Below are 16,125 nucleotides of genomic sequence, written 5' to 3'. Positions count from 1 at the left end.
AACTTTTAACTACTGTGATTCTTACTTACAGGAAGACTTTTTAGCCACCAGTGGAGATAGGGGCCCAAACAAGGAAAGGATCTTAAGAAAACATGTAGCCTGTTGGTTTAGGGCAGCTTTCCTAACCTTTTCTTTAAGAAGCACAGCCCATAAAAACTGTTCTTTTTTTCTTCTTTTTTTAAAGACAGAGTCTCACTCTGTTGCCTGGGCTAGAGTGCCGTGGCGTCAGCCTAGCTCACAGCAACCTCAAACTCCTGGGCTCAAGTAATCCTCCTGCCTCAGCCTCTGGAGTAGCTGGGACTACAGGCATGCGCCAGCATGCCCGGCTAATTTTTTCTATATATTTTTAGTTGTCCAGCTAATTTCTTTCTATTTTTAGTAGAGATGGGGTCTCGCTCTTGCTCAGGCTGGTCTCGAACGTCTGAGCTCAAATGATCCGCCCGCCTTGGCCTCCCAGAGTGCTAGGATTACAGGCGTGAGCCACCGCTCCAGGCCAAAACTGTTCTAAAGGTAAGCTTTGAGTACATACAGCTGACCGAGGATCAGTCTATAGCAGCAAGATGCAAACATAAAATGGATGTTTGTCTTGTCTTTAATATTACTCTTTTCCTTGATACAAACGTTTCTTTATATTTCATAAATAAGCATTGTTTCAGAATACTGCAGATTTATCTAATTTCCCTTCTGTTCATGGAATATGAGTATCAGAATTTGAAAATTTCTATTCAGAGTGTTTGAGCAGTTCTTCTAGACATTTCTTTTTTCAGTTTTTCCTTTTGCCTCATCTTAGATCTAAGCACAGATACTCATTTTGTTAGTGCCAGGAAGCAGGCAGTTTCCATGGTAACTGACAGACTGAGTTTACTGTGGAAATTTCCGGAATTAACAGAGCTGCATTGCAGAAGGATGTATAAAGCAGTATTCATCTAGAGATCCTAACAGTATGGACACAGAAGAGCAGTTGCAGTGGTGTACAGGGTATGTGTTACGTTTACTTTCCTGTCTAAGGAAGATTAGTAGTTAACTATATGTGCTGGGGAAAGTAAAACAATTTGAGGCATTTTGGTATATGCTGGCTTGATAGAATCAAGGTTGCCTAGGGAAAAAGAAGGAAGAAATTATTTAGGAAGGAAGATGTGTTTGATAGCATTAGGAAGAAATCAAGATGAGTGAGGTAGAAGAATGTGATAATGAAGTAAGAGAAAACACACTTCGAACTAATTAGATAATAAAAGGTTCTTATGGGTAGGGATTCTAGACACGAGAAGGTATTTATTTATCAAAGGAAAATTAGTAGACATTGAAAAGTTTGAGAAAATCAAGTTCTCATGTCCAGGAAGAAGAAATATGTTAAGGTAATTAGCTATTACTTGCTGAAAGATATGCAAAATATGAGAGATGCCCAGGGTGTTAAATAAGGAGGTTTGCTGCCAACTTTTTACCTAAGTGATGGAAGAATCCTGAAAGGGTTATCAAGAGTCCTAATCCCACTCCCTGTTGATTTGTGGGGGATTTTTAAGAAAAAGTCTGAAATGTATTTTGAGGTTAAATTCTGGAAGTAAAACTGTAGGGCTTAGGTAGACAATTGGAGTTTCTTACAGAGCATAATTAAAAATTAAAAAGAGAAAAGGGATACAGAAAATAAATATGATTTAGATCATTTAAATGATAGATATGATTTAGATGACTAGATATTATTTGGGTATCATTTGTGACATGTATTCAGCAAACTACAGCTCATGAGCTAAATCTGGCCTGTTTGCTTATTTTTGTAAGTAAAGTTTTATTGGAGCATAGCCACGCCCATTTGGTTGCATAATTGCAACAGAGACTATATGGCCTGCAAAGTCTAAAATGTTTACTGTCTAGTTCTTTACAGAAAAAGTTTGTGACTTGTGGTCTGGATAGTCTGCTGGATTCTTAGGGCTGCCGTAGCATTACCACAAACTTGGTGGCTTAAAACAACAGAAATTTATTCTCTCACAGTTTTGGAGGCCAGAAATTTGAGATCAAGGTGTTGCCACAGCCATACTTCCCCTGAAAATTCTAGAGGAGGATATTTCCTTCCCTCTTCCAGGTTCTGGTAGTGCTGGCATTCCTTCAGTTATGGTAGCATAACTGTGATCTCTACCTCCATTTTCACTTAGCCTTCCCTGTGTCTTTCTGTGTGTCTCTATCTTCTTCTTTTCTGTCCCTTAGAAGGACAATTATCATTGTATTTAGGACCAGCATAATCCCGGATGATCTCGTTTTAAGATCTTTAATTACGTCTGTCAGAAAGATAAGGACACATTTGAAGTTCTGGATGGGCATATCTTTTTTTTTTTGAGGGGGAGGGATATACAGTTCAACCCACTACAGATGGTATTGAAGAACTGGGTTTTGGCTTCTTAAGCCGCATTCTGTGTTATGTTTCCTTTGGAGACCTATGAAGGATATACTCAGCAGACTTGTTGACCTACTGGAGAAGATATTAAACTCACTTTTCAAGGATAGGGTGATATCGGCATAGTTAAAGCCATAGAAGACAACTTCTGTAATGGAAACATAAGTAATAGAGATTGAGATAGTACTAGAATATTCACAGAAAACTGATAAAGAGCAATGCCTTACACTTCATGTTGTTCTCTTCCTGTCTCTTCTATCTTTCTCTCAATTTCCACTCCCCAAAACACAACAAAGTGAATTTGGCATTTTAAAGAAAAATAGTTGACACCAAAATAAGAATCACAGTTTTTAGGGATGAGACCCATGATTAGGTTATGGTGGTACTGGGAAATACATGTATGATTCAAAAGAAGTAAACTTACTGAGTAGAGGAGTGGCAGTGTAGAATGTGCATACAAGCATATAGACCAGTGAGCCTAAGACTTGACTTTTGTTGGAGAAGCTTTGTATCATGGGAGTGTACAAACTGTTGGCCTAAGCAGGAGGGAAGGTTTGTGATGTTTGCTCTTATGTTGGTGCATTTGTAAGCCATAATCGTGATGGTAGATAATCTATCTTTGCATTCCCTGTAAGACTCATTTAGCATATTTGAGTAGATTCTGAAATGTATAAAAAGTGATACATGCACATGGTGAAGAATCAAATATTAATAGCAGGCAAGGGATTCCAATGTGGATACTGGAGCTGCAGAGAAAACCCTCATTCTGTAATTTGAGAGAACCTAGCCTAATGCCTATATGCTCACTGTGCACTTTAAAATGAAATCTCTGATACAAATTTTATGGGGATGATCATCAGAAAAATTAAGCAAAAGTGGTTAGAAGTTGATCCAAATTAGGGTTCACTAAGAATAAGCAGTACCAAACTAGCCTAATATACTTTTTTGAAAGTGTTCCTGGGACTATAGATCAGGAGCTTGGCATGGACTCGGTAGGTGTGCCTTGCTTTCCACATACATGGGGACAGAGGAGGATCACAAAGCCCAATCAAGGATTTTCAGGAAGTTTCTTAAAAGGGCAAGACTGAATGAAGTCTGTGTTTCCCTTCCAATCAAATTCTGCTATTCTATGCCTGTGTATACCCTGAACATTAAATTGAGACATTAGGAAGCCATGGGAATGAATGTTTTCTTCTTTTTTTCCTTGAACAATACATTTAGTACATAATATTGAATTGTATGTTTAAGCCTAAATAGCTTCACAGAAAGATTCACATTCCCTTGAATCCAACTACAATTAGACTTTACCTTTTGATTTTTCTGTTGGTCTTATGAATATATAAGAATATTGTAAGGAAATAGAATGAAATGAGGTTTCATAGCATAGACTGGGCTTAAATTAAGGTGGTTGATCATAGTGCATGTGTACAAGCTAAAATTTAAGTAGTATAAGATGCTCAGAAATACTCTAGATTTCAAATCTGTGTGTGATGTAAAATACATGTGTTCCTAAATGTATCTGTAAATAAAGTTTATTTTTGTAAAGTCCTTTTTCTAATTGACTTGTTTGGATAAATGTCCCCCAAATAATAAAAGTAAGCTTGAGAATGTTTTATTTTTATGTGTTCAAAAGACAACTCACGCAGTTGTATTAAAAATCAGCTACACATGAATGAAAAGTAGTTAAGACTATTGATTCTTAATTTGCTTCAGGAACAAAGTTTTGACTTTGTAAAAGCAATTTCAGGTTTGAAGTGCAAAATGATGTATGAGTAGCAGCGTTCTGCTAAAATATGTGTTAAGAAACACTGAAAAATAAAGATCTCTACTAATAATAATGCAGCCAGAATAAAGAAAATTTTTAGCCAGGGTTTCTCTCATAGCAGAGACTTCTTCGGGAAAGGTGGCCTGACCTGAACCACTAGGGTCAAAGACAGAGCATTTTCATCCCTTTCATGCTCTCTCCTCCTGCTGCCCAGACTGGTAACTACCAGAAAATAACTGAGGGTGGAGGGATGAGGGAGGAGAAATGGATGCTGATTCGTTGTGTCCTGGAAGCGTGGCCATTATGAGTAAGTGTAGGAAGGATTGTAATAACAGTATAAGGCTGCTTAGTGTAGATTTAGAACAGTATTTTTGTATTTGCTAAAATACAAAATTTGTTAGTTCAGCGTATAGTATTAGAGACCAAGGAAATTGGAGATAGGAGAATTTCCCATTGGAGCTCTAATTGGTAACAGACTGAGCCTTAGATATCTCAAATCTGCCTTTGGACCATAGACATGTGATAGGCAAATCCCTTTCACACAAGTTGAGTGGGGCCCAAGGTCAGTCTTCTGTGTTTTTCCCTCTTAGCATTTATTGAGGTGTAATTGACATATAATAAGCTACACATATTTAAAGTGTACAATTTGCTAAGTTTTGACATATATATGCACCTGTGATCCCAAAATTTCTTCCTGCTTTGTTATGGTTTCTATTTTGATTTGTTTCTTTTTTATGTCTTCCATGTCTTTATTTAACATATTCTATCCATCCTTTAGTTTCTTGAACATATGGAATGCAGTAATACACTGTGTTGTTGTCCTTATCTACTATTTCTAGCATCTCTGTTATTTCTGGGTCACTTTCAATTGATTGATTTTTATCTTAATTGTGGGTCATGTTTTCCTGCTTCTTTGCATATTTTGGTGATTTTGGATTATCTGCCAGATGTTAGTGGGTGCTGGATTTTTTTTTATTTTTATAAATATTTTTGCATTTTGTTCTTTGGTTAAATGACTTGGATCCTTACAGCTTGACCTTTTCAGGTCTTGCTTTTTAGCTTTGACAGATGAGACTAATTTTACCTTATTAGTAAAGTAAAATCCTTCTGAGTACCCTATTGGATTCCAGTTAGGAAAGTTTCCACTCTAGTGAGTAAGAATGGGATCTGCCTTGTATATTAGCCTGGGTATTGTTCCCTCTTATCCTTTTGGGTGGTTCCTTCCTCAGTCTTGTATAGATTTCTTACAAACATGCACTGATCAAGGAGGGCTTTCTGCATATGTATCCTATTCTGTTTTTGTGTAGCTCTCTCTTATCCAATCTCTGCCTTGTGAACTTGAGCTACCTTGGTCTCCTCAGACTAGATCCATGTTCTCAATACAAGGGTACGGCCAGGATCTGCCAACTCTTCATGAAGTAAGCTGGGGTCAAGTATAGGGCTCACTTTGTGTATTTCCTGTTTCTCAGGGCCTGCTCTGCTTTGTTGCCTGATTATCCAGTGTCTTCAAGATTGTCTCATACATTGTGTCTGTTTTTTCATTTGTTTCAAGTGTGAGGGTATAAGTCTGTCTCCTGATACTCCATAGTGGGCCAAGTGGAGGTGTCACACCATGTGCACTGTGAGATGGGAGCAGGAATCATAGAACTAGGGAACAGTATCTTGATGACTTTGAGAAAGAACACCTCTGTAAGAGATACTACGAAGGATCCAAAGTAAGTTTTTTTGTTGTTTTTTTTTTTTTTTACAGTAATGACTGGTAATAGAATGGAAGAAATCATGGCATTTATAAAAAGGGGTTAGTTAGAAAGCCTCACTGATTGAGATATTCAGATGTATAGACAACAAGATTACTGAAAAGGGTGACAGATGAGGAAAAGACATTACTAGGAACCTGAAAATGCAGTGATAGAATGAAATCAATATTGCCTGCAGTTATGAACATAAATACTTCTTGACAGTGGAAGAAAAGAATGTGAAGGGAATTATCGATTTGAAAGCATACAAATTACTGAATTTTTTACATGTGTACATTCATAAAGGATAGGGTTGGGGAGAGGTAAATGACAAACTGGGAAAATATTCGCAATGCTGGACAGTGGTTGATGGTGTTAATAGGTAAAGAACTTTTTAGTCAAAGCAGCAACAACAAAACAAAAGAAGCACCTGCACCAGGAGGACTCAGGGGTGCTATCTCAGGCAGTTAGTAATAATAAAAGAAATACTTGTTCACATAAATAGCGTCAGAATGTTCTACTCTAAGAGTAATGAAACAAAACGCAATTGAAAAGAATGATCTAACCCATATCACCTTTCAAATTGGCCTGAGGAAAAAGGGTGCTGTTGACTAGATACAGTAGATACTCTGCTGGTGCTGCTTAAATCAGTGCAGACTTGCTATGCAGCCATTAATGATATGGATTATTTAGTGACTACTACATTAAAATATATTAAATGAAATCTATAAAGCAGTAGGCACACCACTTATAACCTATTCAAATGGCATAGGAAAATACAAAAGAATATGTACTAAATTGTTAATAGTGGTTTTTTTCTGGCTTATGATTTTTTTCCTTTTTATTTATCTTCTACCTGTGTAGCTTTAGGAGGGATTTGAGATTTGGGTGATCTAGTTGGAAAAAGAGACTCAGGTACTTCTGCTGCTGAATTTGCATAGCAAATACACTGTATTTAGTAGAGGGGTGTGGGTAGAGGTGGAGGGTGTGGCTAGAGCTGTCCAAAGTAGTAACTTCCTTGGCTATGCAACTGTGTTTCTATAAAAAAACATTAGAGATGAGTCTGCCTATATACAAAGCCCCAGACAGCTTTATTAGACACATTGGATAGAAACACATCTTTCCCAATGCCCCGTCTGATTACTGTTTTGGAACATTATGTCACAATTCTTTAGTTTTTTGGAATCTGTGGGTTTTCAGAAATTTATAGATTAGGTCAATGAAAGGATGACAACTAAAACACAGTAACACTGATTCAGTATTAAATAGTAAATGGAAACATTGGTCATTTCTATAAGAGGATGAATTAATCAAAGAAAGTAACCAGAAGGGAATTCAGTATAAATATGTAGGCTCAAAAATGACAGTTTTCAGATTTTCATATAACAAGATATGTCCCTGATTTTAAAATATAATTTCTGGGCTGGGCGCAGTTGCTCACGCCTGTAATCCTGGCACTTTTGGAGGCCGAGGTGGGAGGATTGCTTGAGGCCAGGAGTTCGAGACCAGCCTGAGCAAGAGCGAGACCCCCATCTCTACAAAAAATAGAAAAATTAGCCGGGCATGTTGGCACACACCTGTAGTCCCAGCTACTCAGAAGACTGAGGCAGGAGCGTCACTTGAGCCCAGGAATTTAAGGTTGCAGTGAGCTACGATGACGCCACTACACTCTAGCCTGGACAACAGAGTGAGACCCTGTGTCAAAAACAAAAACAAAAAGATATATAATTTCTGTACATTAAATGAGGCATATATTATATGAATTCAAACCCTGTATTAAGTATTCTACCTATAATGTTCCGTGTTCTGCAGACATCACATTTACAAACATATGTACTTCATTTCTGTTGAATGCCCAAAGCATCTGTGTCAGTTTTTCTTACAGAATTTTCTCTAGAATATGGAACTGCTGAGTCTCTGGGAACCAAGACTTATTAGATATGGGATAGTAGGATTCTAAGAAGTCAAGGGCACCAGAGTTAAGGATTCTATTCAAGAAAGTGCTTTTGGCCTGTTGTCTGGAACTGGCCTGTGGATTTTAAGACATTTAGCATCCTTGGCCTCCAGCCACTAAATGTTAATTGTACTTCCCAGTGATTGTGATGAGGAAACTTCTGCCCAGTCTTCTTATCCTCACTTCAGATGCTGGGGTGGGGGCACTACCTCCTTTCTGAATCACTGGGAAATAAAATAGTGCTAGGGCCTGTATTATTTGAAAGTAAGTTTGTTTGCACATAAACAACTACTAGGACAAGAACAAATAATGGCTTCAACCAGATGGTTTATCTCCCTTTTCCTTTATATCAGTCTGGAGACAGGCAGGTTACTGTTGTTGTGGCTTCATTGTCATCAGAGTCTACAGTGCTTTTATTTTCTGCTCCATCATTCTCAGGACATTGTTTCCATTCCAAAGGGCGTTGAGGAGTTATAGTCATTACCTGGAGTTATAGTCATTACCTACATCCAGGCAACAAGAAGGAGAATGAGGGAAAAGGAAATGGACCTTCTTTCCAGCTGAGTCAGCTTCTTTTAAGTGCTGTGTTCATATTTGCCAATTCTAACTGCAAGGAATGTTGGCATCTTAGTTCAAGCTGCCGTAAAAAGTTACCACTTACTGTGTATCTTAAGCAACAGAAATTTATTTCTGATAGTTCTGGAGGCTGGGAAATTCACAGTCAAGGTGCGGGCCAGGTAGATTTCAATCCGAAGCCTCTTTCCTTGGCTTACAGGCAGCCACCGTCTCACTGCGTCCCATGTGACCTCTTCTTCGTGTGCGTGGGAAGAGAGTGAGCTCTCTGGTGTCTCTTACAAGGACACTAATCCTACTGGATTAAGGACCCATCCTTCATTAGATTCATTTAACTTTAATTACCTCCTTATATGCCCTATCTTCAATACAGTCACGTTGGGGGTTAGGGCTTTAACATAGAATTTTGAGATGTTCATAGCAGTTGAGAAGTGTAGCCTTTTAGCTGGGTGCATTGCAGCTCCAAACAAAGGAGGATCTCATTAGGAAGGATGAAGAGGAGAATGGATATTGGGTGGCAGCTGGTATTTACTGTCACAGAGGCTCTTGCCTAGGTTTCCCAGGTTGGTAATTAGGAGCTTGGAGTCAGAACCCTATGGAGTGTTCATAAAGCATATAAGGGTGGCCTGTTGAAAATTATGGCTAGAAAATTATAAAGGGAAAGATGAGAGATATTTAGGAATTATGTTCTCAAGAAAGTCTATTCCAAGGGGCAGTCAGGGAACTTTTTTCTTAAGAGTATAACTGTAGGTAAATACTTAACAAATAAGGGCAACTTTATATCTTTACTGGTTGTTACTTTTCACCTATCTTCTCAATGAATGTGTTTTCTATTGTTCACATTCTTTCCTAGACCTCTTTTGTAGTTTAGGACAGAAATGATTTGACTGCCTAAAGTTCAATGGTAAGGTTCAGGTCAGGCTTCCAGGTTTAGTCAGTCCAGTGCTGTATTTATGTACAGTCCTCCTTTGAAGCCATCATGGTTGGACTAATTGTTAAAACAATAGCTGTGAAATGGACTCAGTTTTACTGGAAAAATTGCCAGCCCAGTATTAATGACAATTGTATGAACATACCTTTGTGTTGTCATAACCATGGCAAGTTTTTCCATGGTTTTTACAACTCTTTTTCCGTCTAAATGAAAAACTTAAAACTCTAGATAGTAATCACATCGTCCTCTTCACCTTTTTCTTTTAACAGCTTTACTGAGGTACAATTCACATACTCTGCAATTCACACATTTAAAGTGTACAGTTAATTGCTTTTAGTGTATTCACAGAGTTGTGTATCTGACACTATATTCAGTTTTTGGACATTTTCATTAACTCAAGAAGATATCCCACATCTATTAGTTTTCAGCCGGTTCACTTTCAAAAAGAAAAAAAGGACTTTATCCCAAAATCATACAAGAGACTACAGTCAGCTAAACTATTAGCAGAGATACTCTATAATACTAAAATTTGATCTTTAAAGTAATAGAGATAATATTGTAACTTTTTATTCTGTGATTTTATATAATAACATCATTCCTTTCATTTGCGTTCTCAAGAATGCTTGTAAGAAGTGTCATATCATGTGATCATAAGAGTGATATTGCATCACCTTCACCATATTCTGTTGGTTAGAAACAAGTCACAGGTACCACCCACACTCAAAGAGAGGAGCTTACACAAAAGGGTTAGTGCCAGGAAGGTGGGGATCTTAGGGATCTCTTGGAGCCTGTCTGCCACAGCCCTTAAACTAGTGAATACTTTTTAAATGTTGCTCCAGTTTACGAGTAATTTTAATTCACTTTTTCCAGCTACCATCAGCAGTAGGCTGGTGCTATCTGTTTTACTAGTTATTAAACTGAACCATTGAGACCATATTTACTTGCCAGTGATCAGAGAACAATAATAATTATACTTGGAACTTCTTTATGTTAGAATGTTTCCTGGCTTAATCTACTACTTCATGAAAAAGATTACTGGGAAAATTTCTCTCTTCTTGCCTAGACCTGATTTCCATCTTAAAGGGTGAGCTCTGACTTCACTTATACCTAAATGGTCACTTATGCCACTGATTACTGGGGTTCTTGTGACTCTGGATGCTAACATATGAAATAATACGAGTGAAAGGATTTTGAACTGAAAAGCACTTGTGTGAATGAAAGCTGATGTTATGAGTTATTATGATTTGGGAATCTGTTATTTGGAATGCTGGTTTACTAAGTTGTTGACAGAGTGTATTAATCTTTGAACTATAACCTTTAATCTTGTTTATTATTAATATATATGATTCTGGGGGAAATATTTTAAAATTCTAAGTATTTTGAGAGCCTTAAAAATAGCTACAGAGAATAATTTTACTAAATGGAGAAAACATTCCTAGATTTTGGAAGAAGAAAAATAAATGACCAAGCATGTAAACTTTCCTTGTTGGTAGCATGAGATCAGAGTTTAAAAGAGATTCTGACCATTTAGTATGAAATTGGAAAATGTACTTGATATTCAGTGGAATCTTTCTCTTTATGTATGTTGCACTCTCTAGGTTGATATAGTTTCGTTTCTACACATTGGGATTTGTGTGTGAGTGAGGAAGAGAGCTAGAGAGAAACTGATTTTACATTTTCCATTGGATTTACTTTTTTTACAAAGCATGGTTAGAAGTTAATACTTTGATCTCCAGGTTGGGATTTTGGAGGTGATTTTTTATTTAATGGAAATATGTAATGAGTGAGCTCTTTTGTCCACTGGTCACTCATTTTTCACACCCCCACCCCTATCTGTTGAGCAAGGGCTGAAAAGTTCAGTTGAATAGCAACACATGGCTATTCCTCTCAGAGTCAGCTAGCTATTCATTTAACTCTTTCCACACATCAGCATGGTATTAACAAGAACAGGACCATATCCTAAGGCATTAGTTCCCAGACATTACTGGAATCACCTGGGGATCTTTAAAAATACTGTTTTCTGACTCCTATCTCCAGATATTCTGATTTAATTGCTATGGGATGATAACTGAGCATTGGGATTCTCAGGTGTAGCAAACTTTGGGAATAGCTGTCCTAACTAAAGATTGAGGCCTTGGAATAATTAATGTTGGATAAGATAAGATAAAAACTTTTTGGAAATGAGGCTTGCAGCTCTTGGAATTCTCACTTGATAATACAGTTTTGCAAAATTTGAACAAGATCTTGTATTTGGGAATGAAAACTGATCTGCAGGATTAGTTTCATCAGTAAATGGTAATTTGGTTTTATGAATCCCATTGAAGCTATGTCTACTGACTACCTAAATTTAGGTCTTTGTTAATTTGGTATGTAAAAAAACAAGATGACACATACAAAAAACTCCAAAAACCTGGAGGTCAGACTGTTTTAGTAACTCATGAGAAAAATCTTCCCACACATTAATCAGTGCTAGCTAAAAGAAAAAAGTTAAAACCTCTTTAAAATGTGGAAAAATTGCTTCCCAATATTTTAACAGAGAGAGACTGAGAACACACAGCATTGAGTCATCAGGAAAACTGAAGATCTCCCCTGAACAACACTGGGATTTCACTGCAGAGGACTTGAAAGACCTTGGAGAAATTGGACGAGGAGCTTATGGTTCTGTCAACAAAATGGTCCACAAACCAAGTGGGCAAATAATGGCAGTTAAAGTAGGTGATGCCATGATTATTTTTGGTACTTTAATCCATTAGGTGAAATTTCATGGTGCAGTCATACCACTATTGTTCTGTTCTTTCTTTTGTGGTAAATGTGGATGTTTGAAAAATTATTTCTTTGACTTCTTTGAGGGTGTATTATGTAGAGATTGTCTTATTGGTGGCACATTTTCTATCTCCCTGCAAACATAAGTGTATGAAGTGTGCACGTTCATTGCATTTTTGGCATGATGCATTAACATGTTTTAAACTTCAGGCCCTTCTACTGCCAAGGTGAGTTCAGGCTGGGCAGCTGCACCCCTGGGAGCAGGGCAGTGCTGCGCTGAGCCAGGTGGGAGCTGGAAGAAGAGGCAGCACACTGGGTTGGGCAAGGTGCGGGGCTAGGGCTAACAGCAGTCTTACTGAAGGTTTCCTGGAAACCACACACATGCTGTTGCCACTAACCTCAACCTTACTCGGTCCTGACCGGCTGGGCTTCTGTTTGTTTATTTCATCTCTACTCAGTACTGCCCTGTTCCCTGGTTTTAAAGTTGTATTGAAACTCATACCTTGTGATAATGTCACATTCTGTCCTTACTGTGAGTGTCAGGCCACTTAATATGTTCATTAAAAAAAAAAAAAAGACCAGAAATGGCGATTTGGCCAGTAGACGTGCAAACTTCTGTTGGTTGGTACCTGTGATGAACTGGTGGTTTCCATTTGACTCCTAGTGGGTCTATGTAATTGTAATTTATTCATCTGTTTGTTCGGATGTTTGACAAATATTTGTTCTGGATAAGATATTTCAGGAAAGTCAGCAATGAGGGAGGGGGAGACAATTTAAAAAGAAAAAAGCTAGATATGGCCATATTCTCATTGAACATAAAAAATTCCTATGGGAACGGTGTTCTAGTTTAAAGAATTGAGACTGGGTTTGAAGATAGTCAAAGCTAATCATCTTCATGTTAATCTCTTGAGAGTTCATCAAAGTGGCTTTATGAGAGAAGGAGCCTCAGTTTTTTATTTGACATTTGGGAATAGATTTGTATCATTATTATAAAATGCTTTCTGTGTAGAAGTCTGTTGTGAGCCATATCACTGTAACTTGTAGTCTCCATTGTTGAGCATTTCTCTTTCCTGGGTCATATGAAAGTAATGTTAAATTAGTGGTGGGGAAAATTTTTATGATTATTTCTATAGATTCTGGACCTTGTTTTTGACTATATTTTTATAATGTGGTTAGAACTATAGACTTTTCATAGGAAGATGTGTACGTACACAAAATTTTGCATATAATCTATAGACCTCTAAAAATACACAGGCTAAGACCTGTGCTCTGGATTATATGTTAAGACAAAATACTGTTTTCTTGGAATGTGAAATGGTTTCTCTATTCTTACCATGTGCCACTGCAGTATAAGTGGAAAGAGAGTCATTTTATTTAGACTCTTCTGGATGAGTGTTTCATTGCCCTTATGTGCTATCCGTGTGTGACATCTGGTTTTAGTTGGCTGGGTCTTAAGGGAATGCTTTCCTATGTAGCTGAAGTTCTAAACTTTTCTCCCAGGCACTAAGGAAAGTACTTTACAAAAAATTATTTCCTGCTTTTTTCAGTTTGTGCTGTGTGCTTCAACTATGTTGATCAACATCATAAACTGTTTTAGTAGTAAGGGTCAACTCTAGTCATGGTTAAAAGGTTTTAAAGGTAAAGAAATTACTTCATTTTGACATTTAAAAAAGTTTTCTGAGTGATTAATTTGATATTTCAAGTTATATAATGCTTACTCAAGTTTTGAAGGAATTAAGAGTGAAAATAGGAAATTATTGTCCACTATTTGTAATCTGACCATATCCATGTCTACTGTGAGAGCCCGGATTGGAATGCTATTAAAAATCCCAGCTCTTAAGGTATGCTTCCAAGGCAGTCATGGGACTTACAAACCCTGTCACATCTATACCCACCAGGTGGTACTACCTACCTTTTTTACTGCCTTGAACTCTTGAGCAAGCATAGCAGTTTGGGATGAGGAAGGGTAGCAGTATGACATATCAAGTAACATACAGATGGGGGGTGTACCATTGGATTCCATGACTTCATTAATACCGGGAGAGTAAGTGTTTTTGCATTAACATTAAAATTTGATACCAATTGATGATGATGGATGCCATCTACTATGCATTTTAAAATGTATTTATTCTTGGTTTCTTCAAAGAAGCATAGTTTTTCATCACACTTCAGAGAGTTTGTTTGCTCATCACTTAGGCATACAGACCAGATTGACAAGCACATATATACAGAAGAAGAGCAGTGTATGATTAAGTAGTTAGATACGAGATTTTACACGTGAAGAAACTATGAGACAGTGGTTCACACAGCTGAGGGCTTTCCATTGTTGGTGAAATGAGAAACACACTTGTAGTAGCTCTATGCTGGCATCTTAATGTGCACTTTGGTAATATGAAGGATTGCTTTATTAGATATGAAGTCTATCTTGGAAATTATTCTTAAGATGTACTTGTAGTATCTGTATAAAAGTAAACTGTGGTATTAGCCTGATTTTGTTTTCTTTTTATTATTCTTCATTTCTAGTTTTGAGGAATCCCTTCCCCAAATTTATTTTGCCACATGTTTGAAAAGGGACTTCTCAGTTACCCAAAATAATTATCTCTAAGACTTAATCTAAAGATCAGTTAAGATATAACCAGATTCAGTGAGATAACATAGTATATATAAGAATTATACTTAAAACAATTTCATGACCTTTGGCCTGAGGACAGTCTCCCAAGCTGCCAGTGGGGTTCTGTGTTATGACCTAAGATGTGTACTTTTTTAACCCCTCAGTTTTAATTGCACATGCCTAGGGAAAGAATTCTTGCTCTTCTGTGAGTGGGAATTTTATCTACCTGTGCCTGGATGACTGAGTTTTAGGGCTGCCCAGGGGCAAAGCCATTGTTGCAACAACCTTAAATTCTGACTAGGTATTTACTTCTGACTTTGATCAACATCCTCTGCAAATAATGTTTATTTAATGCCCTATTTTGAATGATGGTGGGTTAACCACTGCATGAAAAAATTAGACATGAACAATCATTGTCCTCTAAGTAAACTGTGTGTCTCTGCTTAGCTCTCTGGCAGGGTTAATTGAGGTCAAGCCCAGGGTTCAGACCAAATGTTTGAAGAAACAATCAGGATTAGGTTTCTGAGCTAGGGTTAGAGAAATTCAGATCTGGGAGAAACACCCAGCATTGTTGGGGACTGGGTGATCCAAATCAAGATGTCCAAGCAAATCTAGGGGCACAGGAGAAAAGAGTTAGAAAGAGTAGATGAAGTATCACAGTTCAGACCCGTGGGCTGACATTGAGTGGAATTACACAGATTGCTAACAGAGAAGAAAGACTGTGAACCTCCAATGTTTGACAGTGTGTCCTCCCCTGACCCTGCTTACAGTGTAAATCCTGCATGCCTAGAGTACCTGCTTCCTGTTGTTTTATTATAGACTCATGTCTAGATTGACTTCTTGAAGTTATGCATGCCCTTTTCATGTTTACAGGCTATGTGAGAAAAAGAGGAGAGTAGAAAAGAAAGAATGAAAATGAGAGGGAACATAAGGCGATGAAGTTGCTCTCATTAAAGATGGCAGGCAGTGTAATCTGGATTGTTATCTGAAGGGTAATGCTGCAGTAAAGCTGCCATCTTGTGGGAATTAAATAATGTTGAGCAGGTAGGTGGGGATAAGATGTTATGTTAAATTTGTCACTGTTGATCATTATGACTTTTCAGTTGTTTGTGGTTAGGTGCTTAGGCCAGACTGAGTTAGTAATGTGGTCTTGTATGTAAGGGTTTCAGGTGTTTTTCCCTTTTGGTGATCTACCTAACTCGTTCCATTGATCCTCAACTCTACTCTTTCAGCTCTTCTATTTCATTGATTTAAGTGTTCCTGATCCTGGCCTGGTAACCTGATCTTGATTCCTGCATTCCTGACTCTTCATGGTATTTGTCTTTTGACTTCAGTGTCCTTGACCTGGAATTGAGACCTAGTTTAACTCTGCTTAGTTGGAAGGACTAGAGCCCTCCACTGACAAT

At 37.6% G+C, this 16,125-nt stretch overlaps 1 protein-coding gene across 3 annotated transcripts in view; it reads left to right on the top strand.

Annotated features, from left to right (window-relative positions):
* The window catches only part of MAP2K4 (mitogen-activated protein kinase kinase 4), a 127,325-nt gene that overhangs the window by 51,197 nt on the left and 60,003 nt on the right, over positions 1-16,125 (top strand). For all 3 annotated transcript variants that reach the window (XM_045527066.1, XM_045527068.1, XM_045527067.1), the window contains one exon: positions 11,882-12,056. In XM_045527066.1, the coding sequence (XP_045383022.1) occupies positions 11,882-12,056 (175 nt within the window). The remainder of the gene's footprint in view (positions 1-11,881; positions 12,057-16,125) is intronic.

Source organism: Lemur catta, chromosome 15, assembly GCF_020740605.2.
Source record: "Lemur catta isolate mLemCat1 chromosome 15, mLemCat1.pri, whole genome shotgun sequence".
Classification (NCBI taxonomy): Eukaryota; Metazoa; Chordata; class Mammalia; order Primates; family Lemuridae; genus Lemur; species Lemur catta.
The sequence above is the reverse complement of the archived record's forward strand: the minus strand, read 5'-3'. Positions and strand labels throughout refer to the sequence as shown.